The 24,766-nt window shown below is 44.0% G+C and overlaps 2 protein-coding genes across 4 annotated transcripts in view; one reads left to right on the plus strand and one right to left on the minus strand.

The window, feature by feature from the left end:
• Positions 1-24,766, minus strand: part of LOC143832340 (neuropeptide Y receptor type 2-like) — a 212,468-nt gene that overhangs the window by 153,946 nt on the left and 33,756 nt on the right. The gene's annotated exons all lie outside the window — the stretch shown is intronic.
• Positions 14,439-24,766, plus strand: part of LOC143832341 (zinc-binding protein A33-like) — a 33,003-nt gene continuing 22,675 nt past the window's right edge. Inside the window, exons 1-3 of one of the 3 annotated variants that reach the window (XM_077326595.1) lie at positions 14,439-14,702; positions 16,135-16,409; positions 20,698-20,793. In XM_077326595.1, the coding sequence (XP_077182710.1) occupies positions 16,137-16,409; positions 20,698-20,793 (369 nt within the window). In that variant the 5' untranslated portion in view covers positions 14,439-14,702; positions 16,135-16,136. The remainder of the gene's footprint in view (positions 14,703-16,134; positions 16,410-20,697; positions 20,794-24,766) is intronic. The other 2 variants (XM_077326596.1, XM_077326597.1) reach the window with 2 other exon arrangements.

The raw sequence follows: 24,766 nt of genomic DNA on the forward strand, positions 1-24,766 counted from the left end.
AAGATCTTTTCCCAGGGACTCAAGGCGAGTTTCTGTATCAGAGAGCTTGAGTGCATACTCACGCTCCTGATTTTCCAATGCTAGTCGGAGGTCCCGTTCCAAACTTTCTGTTGCTGTTTGGAGTTCTCTAATCTGCGCCACACTGTCCTGCAGCGCAATGTAGAGACCCCAGGCAGCATGGGTACTCACACTTCCCAGTTTCAGTCTCCTGGAGTCACAGTATGACTGAAAAGTATCTGTAAGTTTCTCCAGGGGATTTGGGTCTTTAAAGAACCCAGGTTTCCAGGGGTTGCGACCCTTTGACATGACCCACTTGGTCAGCTGGTCTACCCTGTCCTTGCTCTGGAAGGCTTCAGCAAGAACAATCTTTGCAGCCATCTCTTATGGCAGCAGTTACCCAAACACTCAAAGAGATAGGGGAAATCCTACAGGCAACACACCCAAGAATTAACCCAAAGATTGCTGCCACCGAGCTCTGGTATGCAGCAAAAGAAAGACCAGGCCTGTGTCTTCTGTGTCTGCAGAATGATTACAGCCTGCAGCAACCCTGATTCACGGTATATACAGCACATGAACAGGAGGAAACAAAAGGGGGGGGGGTTGGCACGGTGTCCTTTCTTGCCCTGCACTTAACGGGAGTGCCCGAAGTCAGGAGGAGCACCTGCAAACCTCGACTGATTCACGGTATCTACAGCTCATGATCAGAAGAGGAGGAAGAGGAGCCCTAATTCACGGTATATACAGCACATGAAAGGGCAAACCTCAGCTCTGCCTTAGCGAAGGTCAGATGTGTGAGGGCGGGGTTCCCTATCGCACGCTACCGTGGTGGGAGACACCCAGTGGGTTTGAAAGATGCAATGTGGGGTCCCCACAGAGCGACAGTCAAAACCCACAACAAATTCCAAATGAACACCGTTTTAGCCCACGGCCAACAGGCTTTGCAGTACTGAAGGGAAGGAGGGGAACGGAAAACAGCCCACCCAGAATTCACACTTCCAAGAGCACATTCACACACTAATGCCAAGAGTTCACTCGGGCTTTTTCCCTTACGTCCAGGTTACTGGAGAGTGCCGTGCGTCCACTTTACTCCCGAGTAAGCCTGGGGCAATTGCCCGCGAGATCCACCATAATCTGTTACCCAAATTGCTGGACACGTGTCCTAAAACACGTATCTTTGAGCTTGTGGGGAATATTAGCTCAAATGCTGCGAGAGGGGGGTAACTTAGCGTTATCGGATCGTTACCTTTGTATACGAGGGTCATTCCACCTGTAGGAACTCAAGGCAAACACAGATTTAAATGGTAAGCTTTTATTGAAAGGAAAATAACAAAAGTACACACAAATAGCTAACACACATACAAGCAGTCATATAGAGAAGGGGGAGGAAGAGTGGAAGGCTTGATAGTTACCTGTCCAAGGAGTGGTGGGTCAGAGGAAGGAGCACGAACCAGCGTGGGAGGTCCCGGGTTGGAAGACACTCTCAGTGGCTGTGTGAAGCCACAGTTTTTATGGGGTTTTTGGGAAGGGGGCTACGTGACAAGGCTCAGGTAAGCATGTGCTGGAAGTTTCCAGGGTCCCCGGAGATTAGGACAATACCTGGCCAAGTGGGGGGATGGCCTTAAATGGATTTGGATAAAGGTATTAATGGCTCTGAGGAAGAGAGCCATCAGGTCTAGCTGGCAGGATGTGGGGAGGAGATTTCCCCTGGCAGAGGGGCCAAGTGTGAAAAATGTTGCAAGACAAAGGATTTTCCTATGAGCCCTTAGGCAAACAGGAGGAAGCCAGTCCACTCGCTTAGAAATACAATGGGGGGGGGGGGAGCGGATGCAAGCTTGAGTCCAGAGGCACCTCTGGGTCAGGCAAAGGCTGTCATTCCAAACCTAAGGCAGAGATGGAGTCTGGCCTGGCTTGGCCGACCCTAGCAGTGTTGTCTTGGCTTTAGCTTAAGCCTAGACTATTGTGTGGTGCCATTGGTTATAGAAGACAGTGTGCCTGTCAATGAAGCAGGGGGCCCTGCCACACTTAACATTGGGGTGGCTAACAACAATAGAATTTACAATAAAAGCTTGTAAATTGGAAAATAAAAATACTAATTAAAAATCAATACCAGTATCAGCAGCTCCTCTATAAAATAAGTTACCAAGATTCCACCTTATTAGTTCCAATGTGAGTACGGTTGGGCAACCTGGGCAGAGATGGTAAAAAAAATTTACCCTGGAGGTAGAGGGGGGTGAAAATATATATACATCCATAGAGAGATATATGTAGGGGGAGGCCTGTTAATAACTGCTACATGCCGTAGGTGTGCCCTTGTCTCACCCAAAGGCTTGTCAGAAGAGCTCCATTGTACAGGCTCAGCAGAGACGCCCGGTGGTGGCAGAACAGGAACTTGTTACCAAAAGGCAGGCCTAGACTTACTCATCCTGACTCCACCTGAGTCTTTTGTTTCTAATGGGAATGTCCATTTCCTCTTTCATGGGAAAAGGAAGGCTTTGTTCCCAGTCTCTCTGTCTTTGTAGTTGTCTGTGGCAGGCAGTCTCAGAGTCTGGTTGTCTGCATGTCCTCCATTTTGTAGCTGCATGTAAGAACTGTTTTTTCCCTGTAACTTGCTTAGTTTACGGAGCCCTGATTGGCAAGGCTGGCCAATCAGTGAATATGATATATCTAAGCAAGCAAACTTTATTATTCATAAGCCTCCTCATTCCTGTGCTTTATTCAGCTATACCTGAAGGATGCAAGATAAAGCATATACTACTCTGCCTATGTGTGCAACAGAAGTGGAACCTTAAGCAGTGGATAGGAGCACTGCACCTCTTTGGTGACTTTTGCCATCGCTTCCAGATGGGTTTGTAATATCTGGGCAAGTGCAAAAGGTTTATTGGGACCACAGCCAGATTCTCAACATTTTGGTAGCAGAGGGTTCAATCCGGTGTGGGTTTAATTCCCTAAAAAGTACTAGTCATTAAGAGTGGTGGACTCTAATCAGACGAACGGGGTTTGATTTCCCCTCTCCTCCATATTAAGCCTGCTGGATGACCTTGGACCAGTCACAGTTCTTTCAGAACTCCCAGCCCCACTTACCTCACAGCAAGCCAGTGTGGGGAGAGGAAAGGAAGGTGATTGTAAGCTACTTTGAGACTAGTGAAAAGCGGGGTATAAAAAACAATTCATCTATTTTGATTCAGGGTGGCAAGGAATAATAGTATGGTAGGCATTTGTTATTTGTGAGTACTATACTTGTATAAAAGAAATAAAATGCATTTCTGAACTTTAAACATGGAAAGGGTGATGAAATGATGATGGACTAGAGAGGGGATTTCTCTTTATCAGGCTAAGAGGACAAGGACTCAGAGGAGAAGAAAGTAGCTGGGTAGCTGATGTCACTACAGGAGGAGGCAGTTGAGGCACATTCAGAAGCCCCTTTTAATATGCAGGAGCCCCAAAAGTCTGAGTCAGTCTGCTTGCTCACCCAGGAATGTAGCTCTGCCTTCTGACTCAGCCATTTCCAAACTGCCTTTGTATTCTGTTTTAGTAACCAGTTGCTAATGGATTTTTTCATCATTTCAGATGGACCTGCTTTAGTAACTTTCTGATAGTGGAATTTGTTTACCTTTTCATACAAATGGGTTAGCAAAGCATAGTTGAGCCGCTTTTGAGGGACTTTCTACATCTTCATTGAACTTCTGAATCACTGTAGTGTGCTGTTTAAATTGTCCATAGTGCTTCCTTGTTGCTTCCCCCTCTTCACCTTTTTTCACCATGTAATCTTCCGTAGACTTTTGAAAAATGTTCTACGTTGCGCACTATAGTGCTAAATCAATATAGCACTTCAGCACTCAATGGAGTCAAGGCATATCAATGGTGCCACTATAGCACTGAAGTGCTATATTAGTTTAGTGCTAAAGCATTCAACTTAAAATGTTAAAAGAAGTCTAAGGACTGGTATGGATCGAGCACCAAAGTATTTTCCAGGAACGCTAGGAGCTGGTCCACCGCAGCCCTTTCCACTACCTTTCCCAGGAACGCTAAGTGCTCTAATGGGCGGTAGCTTGCGGGGTCATGCAGATCTCCCACGATTGGAGAGAGCAGTTGATGATATCCCTGAGCTGGTCACCTATCCGTCTACCACTCCCCTTAAGGAGGGAAGACGGACAGGAATCAAGGGGGTAAGTGGTCGCCCTCATCCTCCCTAGCAACCCGTCCACTTGATTTTGATTTTATTTAAATGGCTGGATGCAATAAAGTTGCTGATTTGTTGATTGTAGATTTGAATTCTGCCTCCCTCCAAAAAAATCTGAATTGCATAATGTAGATTGCTTTCTTTTATCCTCACAACAAGCCTGAGAGGTAGTTAGGTGGGACACAAACGACTCCCCCAAAATTATCACAATAACCTTTGCAATCTCCCACATTAAAGGCTAAAATTAGCTATTATTCTGTATCCTGTTGACAACATGAATATTACATAGCAGTCAAGATAATTCATTAATTTCATTCTTTGTTTCAATTGTCAAAGATAATTTATCCTGTTCCATGCTGGATTACTTTCTTGACTATCTGGAGAAAACCGGAGAGGTGTCCAGGTGTCATAGAGTCTGAATAACAGTCTCATTATATCTTTCTCTCAGCTGTGACCCAGAAAAGGAAATTATAATAATCACATGGTCTTCTCCAATTTTCTGTTCATCTTGTCAATGCTTTAATGCATCTGGCCACTTTACAGAGGGCAAAAAAAGGGGGCTGGAGTTGAGATACAATGTTTTCCAAGTTTGATGCTCCAAAGAAAGGTTAGAAAAGAAATGTTTGTTATGTTTTTGTGCATTTTTGTGTGTGAAAACTATTGATATTAATAAAGCTGTACATCACAGTTTGACAGTTTTTGTTGGGATTAATGAATAATATAATGCCCAATGGCTGAACTGAATGCCTCTAATCCTATTTAGTTAAAACCACATGTGGGCTAAATTTAAAGTATTTCATTAAAGTCAGCTTTAAGCCATAACTGGGCAAACAGGAGTTGTGGTTAGGAATCAATGCTAAATTAACCTACTTTGCCGAAGGGTTATGGCCGTAAATTTTATACCTGTTATTTATTCATCAAGAAATATGTTTAAGATATACTGGATACCACAGCACCTTTTTAGTGAAGGACAAAGTACAGTGTCTAATTGCTAGCCTTATAACATACAAGATATGTCTCCTAAAAATATCCTTTCAGTCTGTCCAGTTATTCAGTCTTTTGAATATAGGTAATTACTCATACCAATTCTATATTAGTATATTCATTGATTTTTTTAGGATGTTAGCATTCTTTTAAACTATTTGCTTGTCTCCTAAAGACTAACTGATGGTCAACAAAAATGGGCCTCTATGGCATTCCTGTTACTGAAAGACTTCTATTACAACACTGGAGGGATAAATGCTTACCTCCCATAATCCAATAGAAAGAGAACCTTACAACTTTCCAGCCAGCGTAGTGTAGTGAGAGAGACTAGTGTCTGGGAGACCTGAGTTCAAATTCCCACTTGTCCCATTGAAGCTTGCTGGGGGACCTTGGCCCAATCACATACTCTTGCAGCCTAATCTACCTCATAGGGTTGTTTAGACCCGATCAGGAGGCTGCCCTCAGCCAAGAAGGGCTTAATAAGTGGTCAGCTCTCCACCTTCAAATTCCTGCCGATTTCAGAAGTTTGCTGGGTGGAAGAGAAGCCAGCCTCAGAGCATGCCCAGCTGCCGGTAAGTTGCTGTGGTCTCTTTCAACTCAGAGAACATGGGGGGAGCTGGGGCAGTCCCTGCATGCCTTCTGGAGGTGGGGGCTACAGGAACAGCCCCCCCCCCTGCTGGCCCCCTGGGATCCAGAGTACTCTGGAAAAGCCTCCGCCCTGGGAATGTTTACTCATGAGTAAGTCATGTGAGGTTTGCATTTGAGAAGGGAGGCAGCAATTGCAGTAGGGAAAATAATGCTGATATGGGTGGGACTGGGAAGATGTAGACTGTCCCTTCCCATATGGATACCACCTTGCTCTTGCTGCAGTTTTCCCAAGCCCATCACAACAAAGCAAATTTGAGACCAATGTCATGAAAGGTGAGGAAACTGTAGAGGGGGCGCAAAAGCACCATGAGGCCATGGGGACATGTGGAGAGGGGACACTGCTTCCCAGTAGAAGAAGATGGTTTATATATACCCCGGTTTTCACTGCCAAAAGAAGTCTCAGGGTAGCTTATAATTGCCTTCCCTTCCCCTCCTCACAACAGAAACCCTGTGAGGTAGGCGAGGCTGAGAGCTCTGAGAGAAACTGCTCTGTGAGAACAGTTACTAACAGGACTGTGATTAGCCCAAAGTCACCCGCCACATGGAGGAGCAAGGAATCAAATCCAACTTGCCACATTAGAAACTGCTTCTCTTAATTACTACACCAAGCTATACAAATTGCCATTGCCTTAAAGAGATGTAGCTAGAGCACAGGCAGAAGAAGCTGTTGCAGGTGGATGGTGTCTTTTTTAACTTGCTCATTGACTGTTATGAGATTCCTTTAAATTTGGACCTTCTGGGCAATGAGTTCCGAGAGTAATCTAAGGAAGGTGCAAAGAAGTGGGTACTGGTATTTGGGGATTCCCTGCTGAGAGGCGTAGAGGCCCAAGTGAGTAGACCAAACTCGTTATCTTGAGAGGTCTGCTGCCTACCTGGTGCATGCATCAAGGATGTCACAGAAAGGCTAGACAGGCTCATCAAACCCACAGATCTTTTTTTAAAATAATTTTAATGTTTATATAGATATAGAAAAGAACATAATATATTGGATTACAATATCACCCCTCCCTCTACCCCCCAAAGTCCCCATTTGCTTGAAATTTCGTTTTGCCAAATATTCCAAATATATCTGTTGCCTGTAAATATAAAAACAAAGCAACAACAAAAAAGCCCACTTTTACATAACATTTCCAACACTTAAAACCAACCCAAACCCACAGATCTTCATCCCTTCATTCTCATCCATGTAGGAACAAATAATACTGCCCAGCACAGCATGAAACATATTAAGAACAACTTTGTGGATCTGGGGGAAAAGGTAAAGGACCTGGGAGCGCAAGTTGTTTTCATCAGTCCTTCCTGTAAGTGGCCGTAGCTTAGGATGGGAGAGAAAAATGATGCAAGTAAATCATTGGCTACGTCACTGGTGTCCTCGGGAAAGGTTTGGATTTCTGGATCATGGTCTACAATGTCAATATGAGGGGCTATTATCAGGAGGTGGCGTGCACCTCACAAGGGATGGAAAAAGTATTTTGGGGAGAACCCTTGCATACCTGGTGAAGAGGGCTTTAAACAAAATCTAAAGAGGAAGCGAGATGTAAATTCAGAACCTAGTGTGCTGGCAAGAACTGAAGATGGGAAGATTGCAAAGCTACAAGGAACAGCGCATAAGCAGGGAACTACTAACTTTCAAGGAAGTTCAAAAGCCTAAACAATGGGGCACACAAAGAATGGATTATGATGTCTCTACACTAATGCACAGAGTATGGGAAACAAGCAGGAGGAACTAGTAGTCCTAATAGAGGAAGGGGTCTATAACCTAATAGGAATCACAGAAACCTGGTGCCATAATACTTACAATTGGAATACTAGACTTCAGGGGTACAATCTATTCAAAGGGGACAGACAAGTAAAGAAGGGGGGAGGAGCAGCAATATATGTTAAGAATCTTTATATTTGTGAAGAAATACTGGTACCTGAGCATGAAAGTTCAATTGAGTGTATTTGGGTATATATAAAAGGAGTAGAAAAGGAGACTGATATTATTGTGGGGATCTGCTATAGACCACCAAGCCAGTCAGAGGACTTGAATGAGATACTCCTAGGCCAAATTACACAATTCTCAAAAAGGGGGAAAACAGTGGTGACTTCAATTACCCAGATATCTGCTGGAAGACCAACTCTGCTAAAATACAAACTCTGTTAATTTATTGTCTTGCTGACAGCTTCATTTCCCATAAAGTAGAGAGGGGAACCAGGGGCTCTGCTATTTTAGATTTGATTTGCATCAATAGGGACGAACTGGTAGATGAGGTAGAAATAGTGGGCACACCTGGTAGCAGTGACCATGTGCTTTTGGAATTTGCAATTGTGGGAAAGAGAAAACCTTTACGTAGTCGGATGTATAGACTGGACTTCTGGAAAGCAGGTTTTAACAGACTTAAAGGCATGTTGGGTAGAGTCCCATGGTCAGAAAGACTTAAAGAGATGGGAGTCCAAGAGGGCCGAGAGTTCCTTAAGAGTGAAATACTGAAGGCTCAATCACAAACAATTCCCTTGAGAAGAAAAGATGGAAGGAGCCTAAGGACGCTAAGGTGGCTCCATAAGCAGTTGTCAAATGATTTTGAGGAATAAAAAAAAGTCATTTAGGAAATGGAAGTAAGGCCTTATTACCAAGGATGAGTATAAACAAATAACCAATAATTGTAGGGAGAATGTTAGAGCTCAATATGAGCTTAGGCTAGCAAGAAATGCTAAACATAGCAATAATGGTTCTTTTGTTATATTTCAAGTAAGAAAAAGAATGGTAGGACCACTACAAGGACAAGACAGTGAAATTATAACAGATGATGAAGAGAGGGCTGAACTGCTTAACTCCTATTTCTCCTTAGTCTTCTCTTATGAGGGGAAATAGTGTTCAATGTGACAAAAATGTAACAAAACAGGGGGGATGGGAATGGTGGCCTAGGATCTCTGTGGTGGCAGTCCATAAATGCATAGTTTCTTTAAATGAAACAAAGTCTTCTGGGCCAGATGATTTGCATCCACGGGTACTAAAAGAACTTGCAGATGTAGCCTCTTAACCTCTGTCCATTCTTTTTAAAACTTCTTGGAGAACAGGTGAGATGCCAGATGATTGGAGGCAGGCAAATGTTGTCCCCATCTTCAAGATAGGGGGAAAGGAGGATCTGGGTAACTATCGACCCATCAGCTTGACATCTGTAAATGGCAAAATTTTAGAACAAATCATCAAACACTCATTCCTTGAGCAGCTGGAACAGAGCTGTGATTTCTAAGACTCAGCATGGGTTTCACATAAAAAGTCATGTCAGACCAACCTTATCTCTTTTTTTGAGAAAGTAACTACCTTGCTGGATCAGGGGAATGCTGTAGACATAGTTTGTTTGGATTTCAGTTAAGCTTTTAATAAGGTTCCACATGATATTCTTGTTGACAAGCTGGTAAAATGCAGTATGGATCCTAATTCTGTCAGGTGAATTGGTGACTGGTTAACAGATCGTACCCAAAGGGTACTTGTAAATGGTTCAGCATCCTCTTAGAGAAGAGTGACAAGTGGAGCACCCCAGGGATCCATCCTGGGACCTGTGTTGTTCAACATATTTATAAATTGTTTGGATGAGGGATTAGAGGGGATCCTTATTACATTTACAGATGATACTAAAATGGGAGGGGTAGCAAACACAACCAAAGACAGCAACAGGATACAGGATGATCTTGATAGTCTCGAGAACTGGTCTAAACTGAATAAAATGAAATTCAATAGGGACAAATGTAAAGTTCTGCATTTAGGTAGGAAAAACCAAATGCACCGATATAGGACGGTGGAGACTTGTCTTAGCAGTAGTATGTGTGAAAAGGATCTAGGATAAGGTGGCCAGATTTTAACATTGGTAAAGTAGGACACCATTGACCGGGGGGGGGGGGTTCTTGATTAAAAATTTGGTCTATATGGAGCAACAAAAAGTTTCATAGAATGCATAGAATGCAAAAATATTATTGTACTATATATATTTTTTAATTTCAACATAAGTACAATTTGCCAGGTGCCTCCAGATGTCCCTCCAAAAGTGGGACAATCTGATCACCTTGATCTAGGAGTCTTAGTAGATTATACATTGAACACGAGTCAACAGTGTGACTTAGTGGCTAAGAAGGCAAATGGGATTTGGGGCTGTATCAAACGGAGTATCGTGTCCAGATTATGGGAGGTGATGGTACTGCTTTACTCTGCTCTGGTTCGGCCTCACTTGGAGTACTGTGTTCAGTTTTGGGCACCATAGTTGAAGAGGGATGTAGACAAGATGGAGTGTTTCCAGAGGAGAGCAACAAAGATGGTGAGGGGTTTGGAGACCAAGACATATGAGGAAAAATTGGGGAAGCTTGGTCTATTTAGCCTGGAGAGGAACCGACTAAGAGGGAATCTGACAGCCATCTTCAAGTATTTAAAAGGCTGCCATATAGAGGATGGAGCAGAGTTGTTCTCTCTCGCCCCGGAGGGACAGACCAGAACCAATGGGATGAAATTAATTCAAAAGAAATTCCATCTAAACACCCGGAAGAAGTTCCTGACAGAGCGGTTTCTCAGTGGAACAGGCTTCCTCGGGAGGTGGTAGGTTCTCCACTTTTGGACATTTTTAAACAGAGGCTGGATAGCCATCTGAAAGAGAGGCTGATTCTGTGAAGGTTCAAGGGGGTGGCAGGTTAGAGTGGATGAGCTATAGGGTTGTGAGTGTCCTGCATAATACAGGGGGTTGGACTAGATGACTCAGGTCACTTCTATGTTTCTATGAGGGAGATACTCAGGGATTTCCTACACGGAGAGGTAATTGTGTGGATAATAAGGTTTGCAATTTCAGCATACTTATGTCTTCTGTGTTCTGTGTGTGTGTGTGTGTGTGTGTGTGTGTGCAGAAGGGAGTGTCACACAGCCCCTATGCTGGCAATCGGGAGAGAGCACTTTGCCAATCAGGGCCAATCAGGTCAAATTGCATATAGCCGCCATGAAAAGCCACTACCCTGGGAATGTGTACTCATGAGTAAGTCATAGGCTTCAGCCAAGAAAACATATTAAGAGATCTGCTCTCTGCCTCCAACTTCCTGCCAGTGTCAGAAGTTTGCTGGGTAGAAGAGGAGCTGCCATGTTGCCAGTAAGTTGCCCTGGCCTCTTTCTATTTGAAGGATAGGGGGAGGGGTGAGTCAACCACTTCCTGATGCAGCCTCTGTGTGCCATCTGGAGGGGTGTGTGGAAGGCCCACTAATGCCCCATTGCCAGCCCTCTGAGACCCAGGACATACAACTGTTTTTGATTTACCCTGATATTGAACTGAACTGAAGAACATACTGAGTGAAAGGTATTCAGTTCTTTAAGCAAATTTCACTATCAGTCAATTAAATATTTTCATTAAAGGAAGAAACTGCAACAAGTTTATGAATTATTTATTGTTTATTTATATTAGCAATTACTGCCTCCCAGCATTCTCTTTGTTTCGCAGCTGGAGCCTGGTATCCCTACACCTCCATGAGATCCAAACCACGGTTTTTCCCCAGGGGGGCTGATCTCAGTTGCCTGGAAATTACCTGCAATTCCAGCAAATCCCCTGGTATAACCTCTCTTATCCTGCAACCTCTCTGACACAGAGTTCTCCCCTCCCAAGCAAGCCCTCTCAAGAGCCTGGAGCTGTCATTGTAGAGTCCCCCCTCCAAAACAGCCATTTTCCCCTGGGGAGCTGATCTCTATAGTCCAATTCCAAGAGATTTCCAGGCTGCACCTGAAGGTTGGTGACTCCTAGGTCAGGAATGCTCCTTGAGGTTTGGAGGCGGGGCCTCAAGAATCCAGGGGTGAGCAGGGGCTTTTGCCATGTAGCCAGCCCCCAGGAAGGTCATAGTGCAGGTGTGCATCCTAGCGCCAGTCGTATTCCTGGTTACAATGGGCTTTGCCTCTAATCTATTATAAGTATCAGTTCAGCCGCTGCTTGAACACCTCCTTAGCCAGCTGATTCCACTGCTGAACTACCCTGACTATGAAAAAAAAAATTCCCTGCTATCAAGCCAGTACCATTCTACATAGTTTAAAACCACCACTGCAGGTCGTATCCTCTGCTGTCAACAGAACCATTCCCTATCCTCTTCCAAGTGACAGCCTTTCAAGACAGCAATCATGTCCCTTCTCCATTTCTTCTCCAGGCTGAACATTTCCAAGACCTTTGGCCTTTCCTCATAGGGCTTGGTCCCCAGGCCCCAGATCAAATTCGTCACTCTCTTCTGCAACCTCTCAATTTTGTCCACACACTTTTTCACCTCCAGAACTGCAAACAGGACTCCAGGTGCAGTCTGACCAATGTGGTATATAGCAGAACTATGACATCTTGAGATTTTGATGTGATGCCTGTGTTGGTACAGCCTAAGACTGCATTTGCCTTCTTTACCACCACATCACACTGTCTGCTCATATTTAGCTTACAGTCCGCAAGTACCCCAAGATTATGTTTGCACTCACTGATATCCAGAAGTATATCTCCCATCCAGCATGCATGCTTCTCATTTTTGTGATCCAAGTGTAGAACTCTGCACTTATCCTTATTAAATTGCATCTTGATCTCATTTGCCAACTTTTCCAGCATGTTCTCATCTTGTTGAACTCTATCTTATTGGATGTGTGGTATTCCTCCCAACTTGGTGCAAATTTTATTAGTCCATCCACCTGTTGCCTGCAAATTTTATTAGTCCCTCCACCTCCTCTTTCAGATGATTGATAAAAATGTTGAAAAGTACTCGACCCAGTACCAAGCCCTAAGGCACCCACTGCTCACTGCCCTCCAGAGGGTTGCTGTGAGAATAAAATATGAGTACCCCGCCCTGAGTTCCCAGCTGGAAGTCATAGACAAAAATGTGCAATGGACACGCAGACAATGGAAGTAACTACAATATTCTGTGAGTTCTTACATCAGAGGTTGCAGGTTGGTTGTAATGATGAAGCCAGTGGGTTTTTCTCCCCTGGGTGTCTGCTAAGCATGACATATAAAGAAAGAACTAATTAACAGTTCTAACATTTGCTCTAGTGGATACAGACATATATAACAGATTCAGGTGGGAAACCATGTTAGTCAAAAGCAACAGACCAAAGTTCGAGTCCAGTGGCACATTTAGAAGCAACAGTTTTATTCAACGTACAAGCTTTTGTGTGTACACACAATTCTTGAGCTACACTGAAATGGAAGTTACCAGTCCATGCATATAGGTTGAGGGTGAGCAGCAAAGAAGCATAAGCATAATGAACAGTGTTTAACAGCTGCAAAGATCAAACTGGAATAACAAACTTGGTTTATATGGTCACCATTTGTTTGGATTTAATTCTAGAGGAAAACATAGCAAAGGAAACATATCAAAACTGGAGATAGGCAGATTTATAGATAATTGTGGGAACCTGAGAGTAGTTAAATGAGATCCTATTATTACACTCCATGTGTCTCCTCTCAAATATGAAGACATCTTTACCGCATCCTTTTCTTTGTGGTAACGTGACTGGCCGTGCAGTTTGTATCTCCTCTGTCACCAGACCAGAGTATTCATTCCTATCAACTTTTCTAAATTTACATTCATTACATTTCAATTACTATTCCAGATAAAATACAAATATGTATGGCCATTCTTGGTGAAAAAAACAGATGAGGGCTTAATGAGTTTAGTATATGCAGTGAGATAAGAAGCCAATATCCCTGTTAAGGTCTGAGGATTCCATTGTTCAAAGTACCTAGGTTTTTTAAAGCGAACTTCAGGAACAGACTAGAAAGGGAAGGTGCTGAGTTACAAGTTATTAAAACACTCAGAACAAGGGAATCCCCAGGACTTAACAAGGATATTGGTTTATTCTCTTACTACATATGTTAAGAGCCTCTTGTGGCGCAGAGTGGTAAGGCAGCGATATACTGTCTGAAGCTGTCTGCCCATGAGGTTGGGAGTTCAATCCCAGCAGCCGGCTCAAGGTTGACTCAGCCTTCCATCCTTCCGAGGTCGGTAAAATGAGTACCCAGCTTGCTGGGGGGTAAATGGTAATGACTGGGGAAGGCACTGGCAAACCACCCCGTATTGAGTCTGCCATGAAAACGCTAGAGGGCGTCACCCCAAGGGTCAGACATGACTCGGTGCTTGCACAGGGGATACCTTTACCTTTACCTTTTTACATATGTTAAACTAATTCAGTCCCTACATCGGTATTCTGACCAAGAAGGGCTATGCATCTTCATTTATTTAATTAAACACTAGATTGGAATAGTAATTGTAATTTAATGAATAAGTTTTTTCGTAAATTGGTAGCAAGTACAGCCTTGGGCAGTTATCCAGTGTTTTCTCCGCACATGGATTAAAAAACAAGCTAGGAAGTCTAGCCAGAAAATACCCTCTTGCGTACAGCGAGAGAAGAAAATGATCCGCATTCAGCACTCCGCTACGTTCTCATCGTATTAGGAGGGCCTCGAAGCATTACATGACCCCTGCAGGAAACACCAGACAGGTGACCCACCATGGTCACGCGCTTGAGATTTTAGGAGCCTAGCAGGGTTGGGGAGGGGAGGCACCTTCGCCCACCAATAGACGACGAGGTCTCTTTTCCGTTTCCCTCCTGATTGGAATAGGTAGCTGTCCTTCTTTATGACAGTGGGGCGGGTTATCCTGCGGTGAAAGTTTGGGAGGTTGCTTCAGGCAGCCCAGTCACGATCCGTGCGGAGCCCTTTACAGAAAACGAAAGACGCGGATCGGTGAGGTGCTGTTGAGAAGGGGGCTCGGGGACCGGATCCCCGCCCCACTCTGCGGCCAGCTCTGCCTCTTCCTTAGCGCTTGCAGGGAAGAGGGTGCTAACGTCTCAGCTGGGGCCCCTCCCGACCCAGTCCCTCGGTTTTCGTCCCGGTCGTCTGGCCAGTCTTAGCATTCATAGGTAACAGGCTGAGCAGTCTTTGCCCACCGCAGCTTTCCCTCCTCCACGGGCCTCTTTCTCGCCCTGTCCTGAACGGCTAGCTGCTTGACGGGCAGCAGTTCAAGGGGTGCTGCATGATGGGTTGACGGGGAGTGCTTGAATTGTCCGGGCGGGAAAGTGGTAGCAGCCTTTCTCTGGCCATGTCTTCGGAGATCTCGCGATAATATAACACTGTCATGGGTAGGGTTGCCCCCTCTGGAAAGACCCTGGAGATTGGGGGGATGGAGTAGGGTTGCCAGCTCTGGGGTGGAGTTCCTGGAGATCTTGGCGGTGGAACCTGGGAATTGTGGAGTTTGGGGAGGGACCGCAGTAAGACATAACGCAGTGGAGTGCACCCCCCTCCGAAAAAGCCGTTTGATCTCTCTGCAGGTGAGCTGTAATTCCAGCGGTTCTCTAGCCACCACCTGGAGGCTAAACAATTAAATTGGCCAAACAGTGGCAATGGAAAAAGTTGAAAACTGTTTGAGGCAAAAAAGCAAAATAAATGTTAATACGTAGTAGAACCTTGTCTCTTGTCTATCAAACTGGTTTAAAGTGCTTCACAAAGGAAAACAATACTGGATAAAATAGCTCTTTAAGAAGAAAATATTTCCAAAATGTCAAAAATCAAATCTGGCTGAGATAGCTCTTTAACAAGTTTTACTTTTATATTTATAGAAAGATTCCTAATGAAACCTCAGATTGAAATTGGCTTTATCTGGAAGTCACTTGATTTGATTTTTGACTTTATATTTTGGTAACACTTTTCTTTTTAAAGAGTCATCTTAGTCCGATTTGGTTTTGACTTAATATTTTTGAAATATTTTTTTTCGTCAAGATCTATCTTAGCCCATTTTTTTCCTTTCTAAAGTGCTTTAAATGAGTTTGATATATAAGAAACAAGGTTATACTGTGTATCATATTATTTTGGTTGTGCCTCAGATGGTTTTTGGATCTTTTCCATCATCTGGAGTTTGGCAACCATAGGCTGGAGCTTGGAGAGGGAAAGGTTCTGTGGGATGTAGTTCCATGCAGGCCAGTTATCCAAAGTACCCATTTCACTAGGAGGACTGATCTCAGTAGTGTGGAGATCAGATGTAATTCTGGGCAATCTTCAGGACCTTCCTGGAGTTTGACAACTGTTTGAGGAAAGCAGGATTCCTGTGCCTTTGCTGTTGAAACTGCCACTTTTCTCATTAATATTTTCCCATGTTAAGAATTTCTAGCTATTGCAGTCATCAAATTCACAAGGAAGGGGGAGCAATTCCTCGTTAAAAGGTGTAGGGCATACTGATATACAGAACTGACTCATTTCCATTAATGTGCTCCTACAGTGTGCTTCTCTTGAGTGTGCAACCTGCAGGACTTATTCAGTGCCAGGGTAATGCAGGAGGCATGTGTTGTGTCTTTACAGGAATGTCTCAGAAAAACCAAGCACAGAGCCTCCGGGAAGAACTGACTTGTGCCATCTGCTATGATCTTTTTCGGGACCCAGTCATGTTGGAATGCATGCACCATTTTTGCAAGGAGTGCATCCAGGGCTACTGGGGTAGATGCTCACGAGTTGCCACCTGTCCCCAGTGTCGGCAGGAGTTTCCCACACAGTCCTTCCGCCCTCACTATCTTGTTGCTGGAGTTGTGGAAACCATTCGGAAGGCCTCCTCTGAGGACCACAGTAGAAAAATGCAGGTAAGTACCCTTACAGCAGTGGCCTTCTTTCTTTTGCCTGGCAGCTTGAGGGTATTGCTCATTCTTATTGATTCCAGTAATGTGACTTTTTAATTCAATTGTGGGTCTTAGTATCCTTAATTTGGCTGTTAGGCAATAATGCCTAAATGGTAAGCTTGAAGCAGAGGCAATTTGTACATTTTAGGGGGTTTTAGGAGGCTTGCAGCAGAAATAGTGATGGTGGTTGTTGTTAGGTGCGAAGTCGTGTTCCACTGAGAAACAGCTCTGTCTGGAAGGCAAAATCACAAAACTCTGGCTCATTTATTGTGGTCATAGCATATGATCCAACTCAATGGAGAGAGCAGTTTTGCTAGGACTGATAAGTGGTAAAAGGAAACCAGGCTGATAAAGAACACAATAGTTGTTGTTAGGTGTGAAGTTGTGTCTGACCCATCGCGACCCCATGGACAATGATCCTCCGGGCCTTCCTGTCCTCTACCATCCCCTGTAGTCCATTTAAGTTTGCACCGACTGCTTCAGTGACTCCATCCAGCCACCTCATTCTCTGTCGTCCCCTTCTTCTTTTGCCCTCAATCGCTCCCATGTTGTTTAGATTTGCCATAGCTTTCCTCCCCAGAAGCAAGCGTCTTTTAATTTCTTTGCAGATCCATCTGCAGTGATCTTGGAGCCCAGGAAAATAAAATCTGTCACTATCTCCATTTCTTCCCCATCTATTTGCCAGGAATTGAAAGGGCCAGATGCCATGATCTTTGTTTTCTTGATGTTGAGTTTCAAGCCAACTTTTGCACTCTCCTACTTCACCCGCATCAACAGGCTCTTTAGTTCCTCCTCACTTTCTGCCATTAGAGTGGTATCATATGCATATCTGAGGTTGTTGATGTTTCTCCCTGCAATCTTGACCCCAATTTGTTGATCCCAATCCTCTAACCCCGCCTTTCTCATGATGTGCTCCGCATACAAATTAAATAGGCAAGGCAGCAGTATACAGCCTTGCTGAACACCTTTCTCAATTTTGAACCAGTCAGTGATTCCATGCTTGGTTCTCACTGTTGCTTCTTGACCTCCATATAGGTTTCTCAAGAGACAAATAAGATGCTTGGGTATTCCCATCTCTTTAAGAACTTGCCACAATTTGTTGTGCTCCACACAATCAAAGGCTTTAGCATAGTCAATGAAGCAGAAGTAGATGTTCTTCTGGAACTCCCTAGCTTTCTCCATGATCCAGCGTATGTTGGCAATTTGATCTTTAGTTCCTCTGCCTCTTCGAAATCCTGCCTGTACTTCTGGAAGTTCTTGGTCCACATATTGCTGGAGCCTAGCTTGTAGGATTTTGAGCATAACTTGGCTAGCGTGAGAAATGAGTGCAATGGTGCGGTAGTTTGAACATTCTTTGGCATTGCCCTTCTTTGGGATTGGAATGTAAACTGAACTTTTCCAATCCTGTGGCCATTGTTGAGTTTGTCAAATTTTCTGGCATATTGAGTGTAGCACTTTTACTGCATCGTCTTTTAAGATTATGAATAGTTCAATTGGAATGCTGTCACCTCCACTAGCTTTATTGTTGCTCCGACTTCCTAAGGCCCATTTGACCACATTCCAGTATGTCTGGCTCCAGGTCAGTAACTACCCCATCATGGTTATCAGGGATGTTAAGCTCGCTCTTGTATAGTTCCTCTGTATAATTTTGCGCCTTTTAAAAATCTCTTCTGCTTCTGTGAGGTCCCTACCATTTTGGTCCTTTATCATACCCATCTTTGCATGAAACGTTCTCTTAATATCTCCAATTTTCTTGAAAAGATCTCTGGTCCTCCCCATTCTATTGTTTTCTTCTATTTGTTTGCACTGTTCATTTAAGAAGGCATTCTTATCTCTTCTAGCTTTTCTCTGGAATTCTGCATTTAATTGGGTGTATCTTTCTCTTTCTCCCTTGCCTTTCACTTCTCTTCTCTCCTTAGCTATTCCTAAAGCTTCCTCAGACAGCCATTTTGATTTCCTGCATTTCTTTTTCTTTGGGTTGCTTTTAGATGCTACCTCTTGTACAATATTGAGAACCTCCGTCCATAGTTCTTCAGGCACTCTGTCTATCAGATCTAATTCCTTAAATCTATTTGTCACCTCTACTGTATATTCGTCGGGGATATGATTTAGTTCATACCTGAGTGGCCTAGTGCTTTTCACTACTTTCTTGAATTTAAGCCTAAATTTTGCAACAAGAAGCTGATGATCTGAACCACAATCAGCTCCTGATCTTGTTATTACTGAATGTATGGAACTTCTCCATCTTTGGCTGCAGAGCACGTAGTCAATCTGATTTCTGTGTTGACCGTCTGGTGATGTCCATGTGTAGAGTCGTCTCTTGGGTTGTTGGAAAAGAGTGTTTGCTATGACCATTGTATTCTCTTGACAAAATTCTACCAGCCTGTGCCCTGCTTCATTTTGTACTCCCAAGGCCAAACTTGCCTGTTATCCCGGTTATCTTTTGGCTTCCTACTTTAGCATTCCATAAGATCTGGGCCCAAATGATAAGCACATCATTTTTTGGCGTTGCTCCTAGAAGGTGTTGTAGGGCTTCATAGGACTCGTTGACTACATCCTCTTCAGCAGCAGTGGTTGGGGCATAGTGTGTAGTTAATATGTTTGGACCAATAGATGGATTCTGGAGAAGCAGAACATTCCATTGGGATTCATATGCTTCATCTCATGAAAAAATTTTGGAGGCATTGGACCCTGGCTTATTTCAAATATGTGTCTCCATTGCAGTTTTGGAAGCTTTTTTGAAAGTAGCTCTTTATTTTTTTTTACTTATTTTCAAATGTATAGCTTGCCACTCCCCAACAAGCTGGCTCATGGTAGGTAAAACCCCATAAAACAAAATATAAAAATTATCCCTCCCCGGTGGCAAAAAACTGATCTCTCTACTCATTGCTCAACGATTACCCACTATCCCGTGCCTCAGGGGAATGATGGAGTCTGAATGTTATTGCCTGTCTGAATGTTATTGCCAGTTCAGGGGGCAATAATTGTTTTTCCTGTTACCTCTTCTGCCTTCCAGTTCATGTATGTATCATTTGGAGTGAAGATGAAAGTGTTCTTTCACAGAAATTAAACGAAAACTGACCAGTGGCATGAAGATCCATTCTTCATGATTGTATATAATTCGTTTTTTTCCCCGGGGTTTCTCAGTTCAGTTCTGCCTCTGGTCCCACCATGCCAATCTTGCTCTTTTCCACTGCTCCTAATCTGGCAAGCTAGGTTTGATTCTCTGCTCCTCCACATGCAGCCAGCTGACTGACCTTGGGCTTGCGAAAAGCAGATAAGGCTGATTTTGGGAGGTGAGTTCTCCAACAGGATTTGAGATAAACATAGTGCTAAGGTAGTTTCTGTTCCCACCCCATCTTAGCTAGATTATATAACTAGTTTTGTAGGACTTCCCTCACTGAAGGAGAAAGAAACACTAGACATACCTGAAGATTTTATCTCTTCAATGAGGCAAAGTCCTCCAGTTATACCATTGCATTGTTCTATGTATTCTGTTGGGTTTTGTTCATCAGCTGATGCTTATCTGGTGGATGTTGAAAATGTAGTTACTATTATACTTCCTGTTATCAAGGTGATTAAAGTGATGCCATGTTTGTTGTTCTGGGGAGCTTGACTATTCTATGCCTGGAAGGGACAGTCCATTCTTGTCCTGGAGAGGCATACTAATTTGCATAGCCCTGCTTGGAGCAAGTGGAGGTGTGACCTAACCAGTTTTGGAGAACTTTGCCCCACTGAAGAGAATAAACCTTCAGATAAGTCCAATGCTTTATTCTCATTTACAGACTCCTTACCTACGTTATTAAAAGTACAGTTTGTAAAGTTATTCAGTACTTCACAATAATGGCTATTAATTTGATGAGGTTATTTGTGATTAGCAAAAGTAATAAAGTCACTGATTATGGGGGTTTTCTCCCTAGATAAAGGGTTAATCATTTTATAACACTTGGTAAATATGTGATTGCTAGGGAATCTGGTATTTCCTCCTTGTGGTATTTAATCTAAATTGGGCCCAGATCTGGATACTCTCCCTGCAGCATGGCTTTCAACCTTTTTTTAAAAAAAGGAAGGATGCTCTGATTTCCTTAGTTATAGTACACTTGACCCTGAGAGGTTACGAACCCTGATTTGAGGTTCTTCAATCTATTCACTTTACCATTTTAGCTTTAAATGGAAGGGGGAGTCTGTTCCAGACGAAATAAATTATGATTAAGGCTTATTTATTATTATTATATTATATCTTAACTCTTAGAAAAACTTCAGAGAGGCATTCCAGTCTTATCGGAAGGAGCAGGAAAAACTGATAAGAATGAAGCACATGACAGAGGAGAGTCTTCACAGCCTTCTGGTAATGCTTCTTTTCCCAGTTTCGCATCTTCGTGAGCTCTATTTTGAGGTGTCTTGTTTAGATAAGGTGCGAAGAGAAAGGCTGCCCAGAAGCAAGGGTATAACTGTGTGTATTTGCTCTTTTGCTGCTTGGGCGTGTTGGGAGAAGCTTTAGGAGAGGTCAATCAGAGAGAAGAGAATTAACACAGATGGATAAATGCCAGACTCTGGGCCCAAAAACATATCTGGGCATCTAGATTATGGCCGGAAGATCTTATTGTTTGTGGATTTCCATATTAATGGGCATCTTAAATCACAGGGAAAAGATGAAATCACCAAAGAAATAACAGTTTCTTCAAGGGTGACAGAAACTCATCATCCACCCTGATGACCATTGATCTGCTGAGGCACCTTAGCAAATGGAGAGATTAATACTTCTAATTGCAGCACTTTCCCAGAGAGGGTAGCAAGGGTATTACTGTGGAGCATACAGGCAGAGACTAATGCTGCTAAACCACTGAGAAGTACCTTGAGCTTTTTCATCTGTGCCAGCAGGTTTACAAGTCATATTTCAGTACTAGAAATTAAGCCCGCTCTATAAAAAATACAGCGGGTGCTAGTGGGTAGTGGGTGGGTGCGGGAGGCCAGCCGGCCTCCCCCGCCCCCGGCTTCAGTGCGGGGCTCGGAGGCCCACACTGAAGAAGCCTTTCCAGCCTCTCCACTCATTCCCAGCGTGGACCCCCCCCCCGGCCAACTCCGGGGCTTCGGGGCGGGCCAAGGAACAGCCCCGCCATGTCGCAGACGCGGCGGGGCTGTCCCTTGGCCAGGCCTGAAGCCCTCCCCCCCCGGCCGGCTCCCGGCCAACTTCGTGGTGGGCCAAGGGACAGCCCTGCCGTGTCTGCGATGTGGTGGGGCTGCCCCTTGGGCCGGCCCAAAGCCTCCCCCCCCAAGGGTCACATGGTAGGTTAGGCCAGATTCTGCCTTGTCGGCTGACAGCTGTGTGATGGGGGCTGTTGGCCGAAGGCGGCCCAGGTAGGAGGGTGGGCGGGTCGGGAGGCGTAAAGCGCCTCCTGACTCGTCTGTCTGGGGGCAAGGAGCCAATGGCCTCTCTTCTCCATCCCGGACCAAGCCCTCCCCCACACGCCTTACTGTTTTATTTATACCACTCCTGCGGAGCAGTGTAAAGATAACCCTTTGCTTTTAAAAAGCCATAAAAATACCTGCTAAATAATTGCATATGGGAAGCAAATAAAAATTTACAGAGCCACTTCTTTTGTTGTAATTCCAGGTTTTCCAGGTTTTCCCCCTTGGGTAAAGATAACCACGTAAGACATGATAAAATCAGAATACAGTAGCACCTTTAAGTCCAACAAAGATTAATTCAGGGAGTGAGCTTTCGAGTGCAAGCAAGACATGGTGATTTTCTGTAGCTTCTCAGAATAGACAAAAACGGTGGGTTTCCGAGAGCTCTAGGGCCGAGGCAGTCATGTCATGTGGCCAAGGTTCACCCTTTCTATGATGGGTCCTGAAGATCTATATGTAGACTTTCTATATGTAGATCTATATGTAGAAGATCTATGTGTAGGCAAAGTTCCCAAGGCATATATTGTGTAAAATAGATGACACTTGATGTCATTCTGAAGAGTTGCTGGATGAAGACTGTTGCATGCCTGGTTGGGTTCAGTTGATGGCTTCCCTCCCCAACTGACATATGTTCACACTCGTTAGCATGATTAGATTTCTTTGTATGTGACCGGTGTCTTTGCATTCATAGTGGTTTGTTCAGTTTTAAGAGTTGGTAGTACTGCTGAGTTAGTTCAAAGCAGTATTTCCTTGTTTCTTTTTATCGTTACCTATGTAACATCCCAAGAAAAGAAACACATCAATAAGAAAGGTATTAAGCTCTTGGCAATATGAGCACTTTGTGGGGTTTAATAAGTTGGTAAGGCAAATCCTAAACAGGAGCCAGATGATTAAAGACTGTCTAAAACCTGGGCAGAGCAGCAACTTTTGGAGAGCTGCCAACCTTTCAATCAAATCATCCTTGTCTTGAGTGCTTTTCTTCTGTTTTTGCTTTCACACATATGAAAAGAAGCATTCTCCCAGCAAGCATGTACATGCAAGTGTTAACATTTGGTATTCTAAGTTCTTCCTGAGTATACTGTGCATGGTCATCCTTTGAACATTCAGGCTCATAGGCTGCAGTAGCTCTTTGTGGGGCTATGGACAGTCTAAAATTCTATACTGCACTGGGAGCCTCCAGCCATCTGACCAGAACAGCTAAACTTTGTAATGGAATAACTTATGGTAGCACAGAAATAGACTTTGTATATTTTTATTCCTGTTTTGTTTTTAAGGTTTATGCTAAAGTATGCATGTAGTTAAATAAAATATGTGCTGCTTTCCTGGGATGGTGGGTGGGGTAGTGGTTTAGTAAATTGGGATTGAGTTGGGGTTTATTTATTTGTTTGTTAGGGCAATTCCGCCTGACTTAAATGTAGCAGAAGTCTTACCTTTGGTAAACGCTACTAATTCAAGGTTCCGCATGACATCACACACAATCTGCAACACTCCTGCAACATTCCCGCAAAAAGCGCTTCGTTGTAGCGCTTTACGGGAAATCCAGAAAAGTGGATTCCCCCTGAGAAAATCGCTACACTTCTGCACACAAGCTGCAACACATCAGCGAAAGGCATGTGCATTTCAATATAGTGGTAGAAAGAAAGTCCCTCCCCTGCTCTCACCGCCGAACTTCCGGCGAAGCGATCACCATTTTTTTTCCTTAGATGGGGAAAGCAAGGAACAAGCGAGGCTTCTCAGAGGCTTCTCCGGCTAAAGTCCCTCCACAGAAGTGATTAAAAGTAAACAAAGCTCCCTATTGCAAGTGTCTTTAAAGTTCCCAAGCACAATACAGCCCCTTGTTCGACACTGCCCATAATTTCGGCCACAAATCTCGCCCACGGGGGGGGGGGGATTTTTTTTTTTTTTACTTGAAGAGCCTGTAAACGATTACGCGCCAGCTCCTGGAATGAATATGCGTTGCTACAGGTGTTTTGGGGTTTTTAAAAAAGAGTTCTTAAAGGAAAACACGAACACAACAGTTAAAGGGGTGGGAGGAAGCATGGAAAAATATCACCTCCCCTATTGCGATTTTGGCGAGACCGGAAACTTGTGCATTACGAGAACATTGCTAGTGGGAGAACCTTTTTTCGCAAGAAACGGCTGTGTGCATTACTGCGATCTGCCGCTTTTGCCTGCAGCACTTTTCAATAGCACACAGATTTAGCCACATTGCCCTTTGTGCGGAATGGCCCTTAGTTTTAACCACAAACCATGTTTTCTGTGTTAGAAATCAGTTGTTTTGGAAGCTCCCACATGGCCCACTGAGCAGAAGGAAAAGAAAGTGCAGCCACAGTAATTATCAAATATTGTTGAACTTGATGATAACTCTATGTCCTTTGAGCATTTGCTCTTTGTAAAGAATACAATTTAAATTACCATTTTCTTTCAGGTACCCAGAGTGTCTTAGAAGAAGTAGAGTTGGTTCTGATATGCTGCTTTTCTCTACCCGAAGGAGTCTCAAAGCGGTTTGTAGTCACTTTCCCTTTCCTCTCCCCACAACAGACACCCTGTGAGGTGGGTAAGGCTGAGAGAGCCCTGATATTACTGCTCAGTCAGAACAGCTTTATCAGTGCTGTGACAAGCCCAAGGTCCCCCACCTGGCTGAATGTGGGGGAGCGGGTAATCGAACCGGCTCGCCAGATTAGAAGTCCGTGCTTCTAACCACTATGGCCTATTATGCACAGCCGCTGAAACGGCAGCATGGAGAACACGGAGGAGGAAGAAGCGAAGCAAACCGCTTACTCATGGGAAGGAACGCAACGGCAGCAAAACCCAGAGTATCCGATTATGCACGCAGCTACTCCGGAGCTGCTTCTGGTTGCACCCTGGTCCCGGGAAGCTCCACTTTCTACTGCATCTAGCTAACGTGGCTT

Source organism: Paroedura picta, chromosome 3 (assembly GCF_049243985.1).
Source record: "Paroedura picta isolate Pp20150507F chromosome 3, Ppicta_v3.0, whole genome shotgun sequence".
Classification (NCBI taxonomy): domain Eukaryota; kingdom Metazoa; phylum Chordata; class Lepidosauria; order Squamata; family Gekkonidae; genus Paroedura; species Paroedura picta.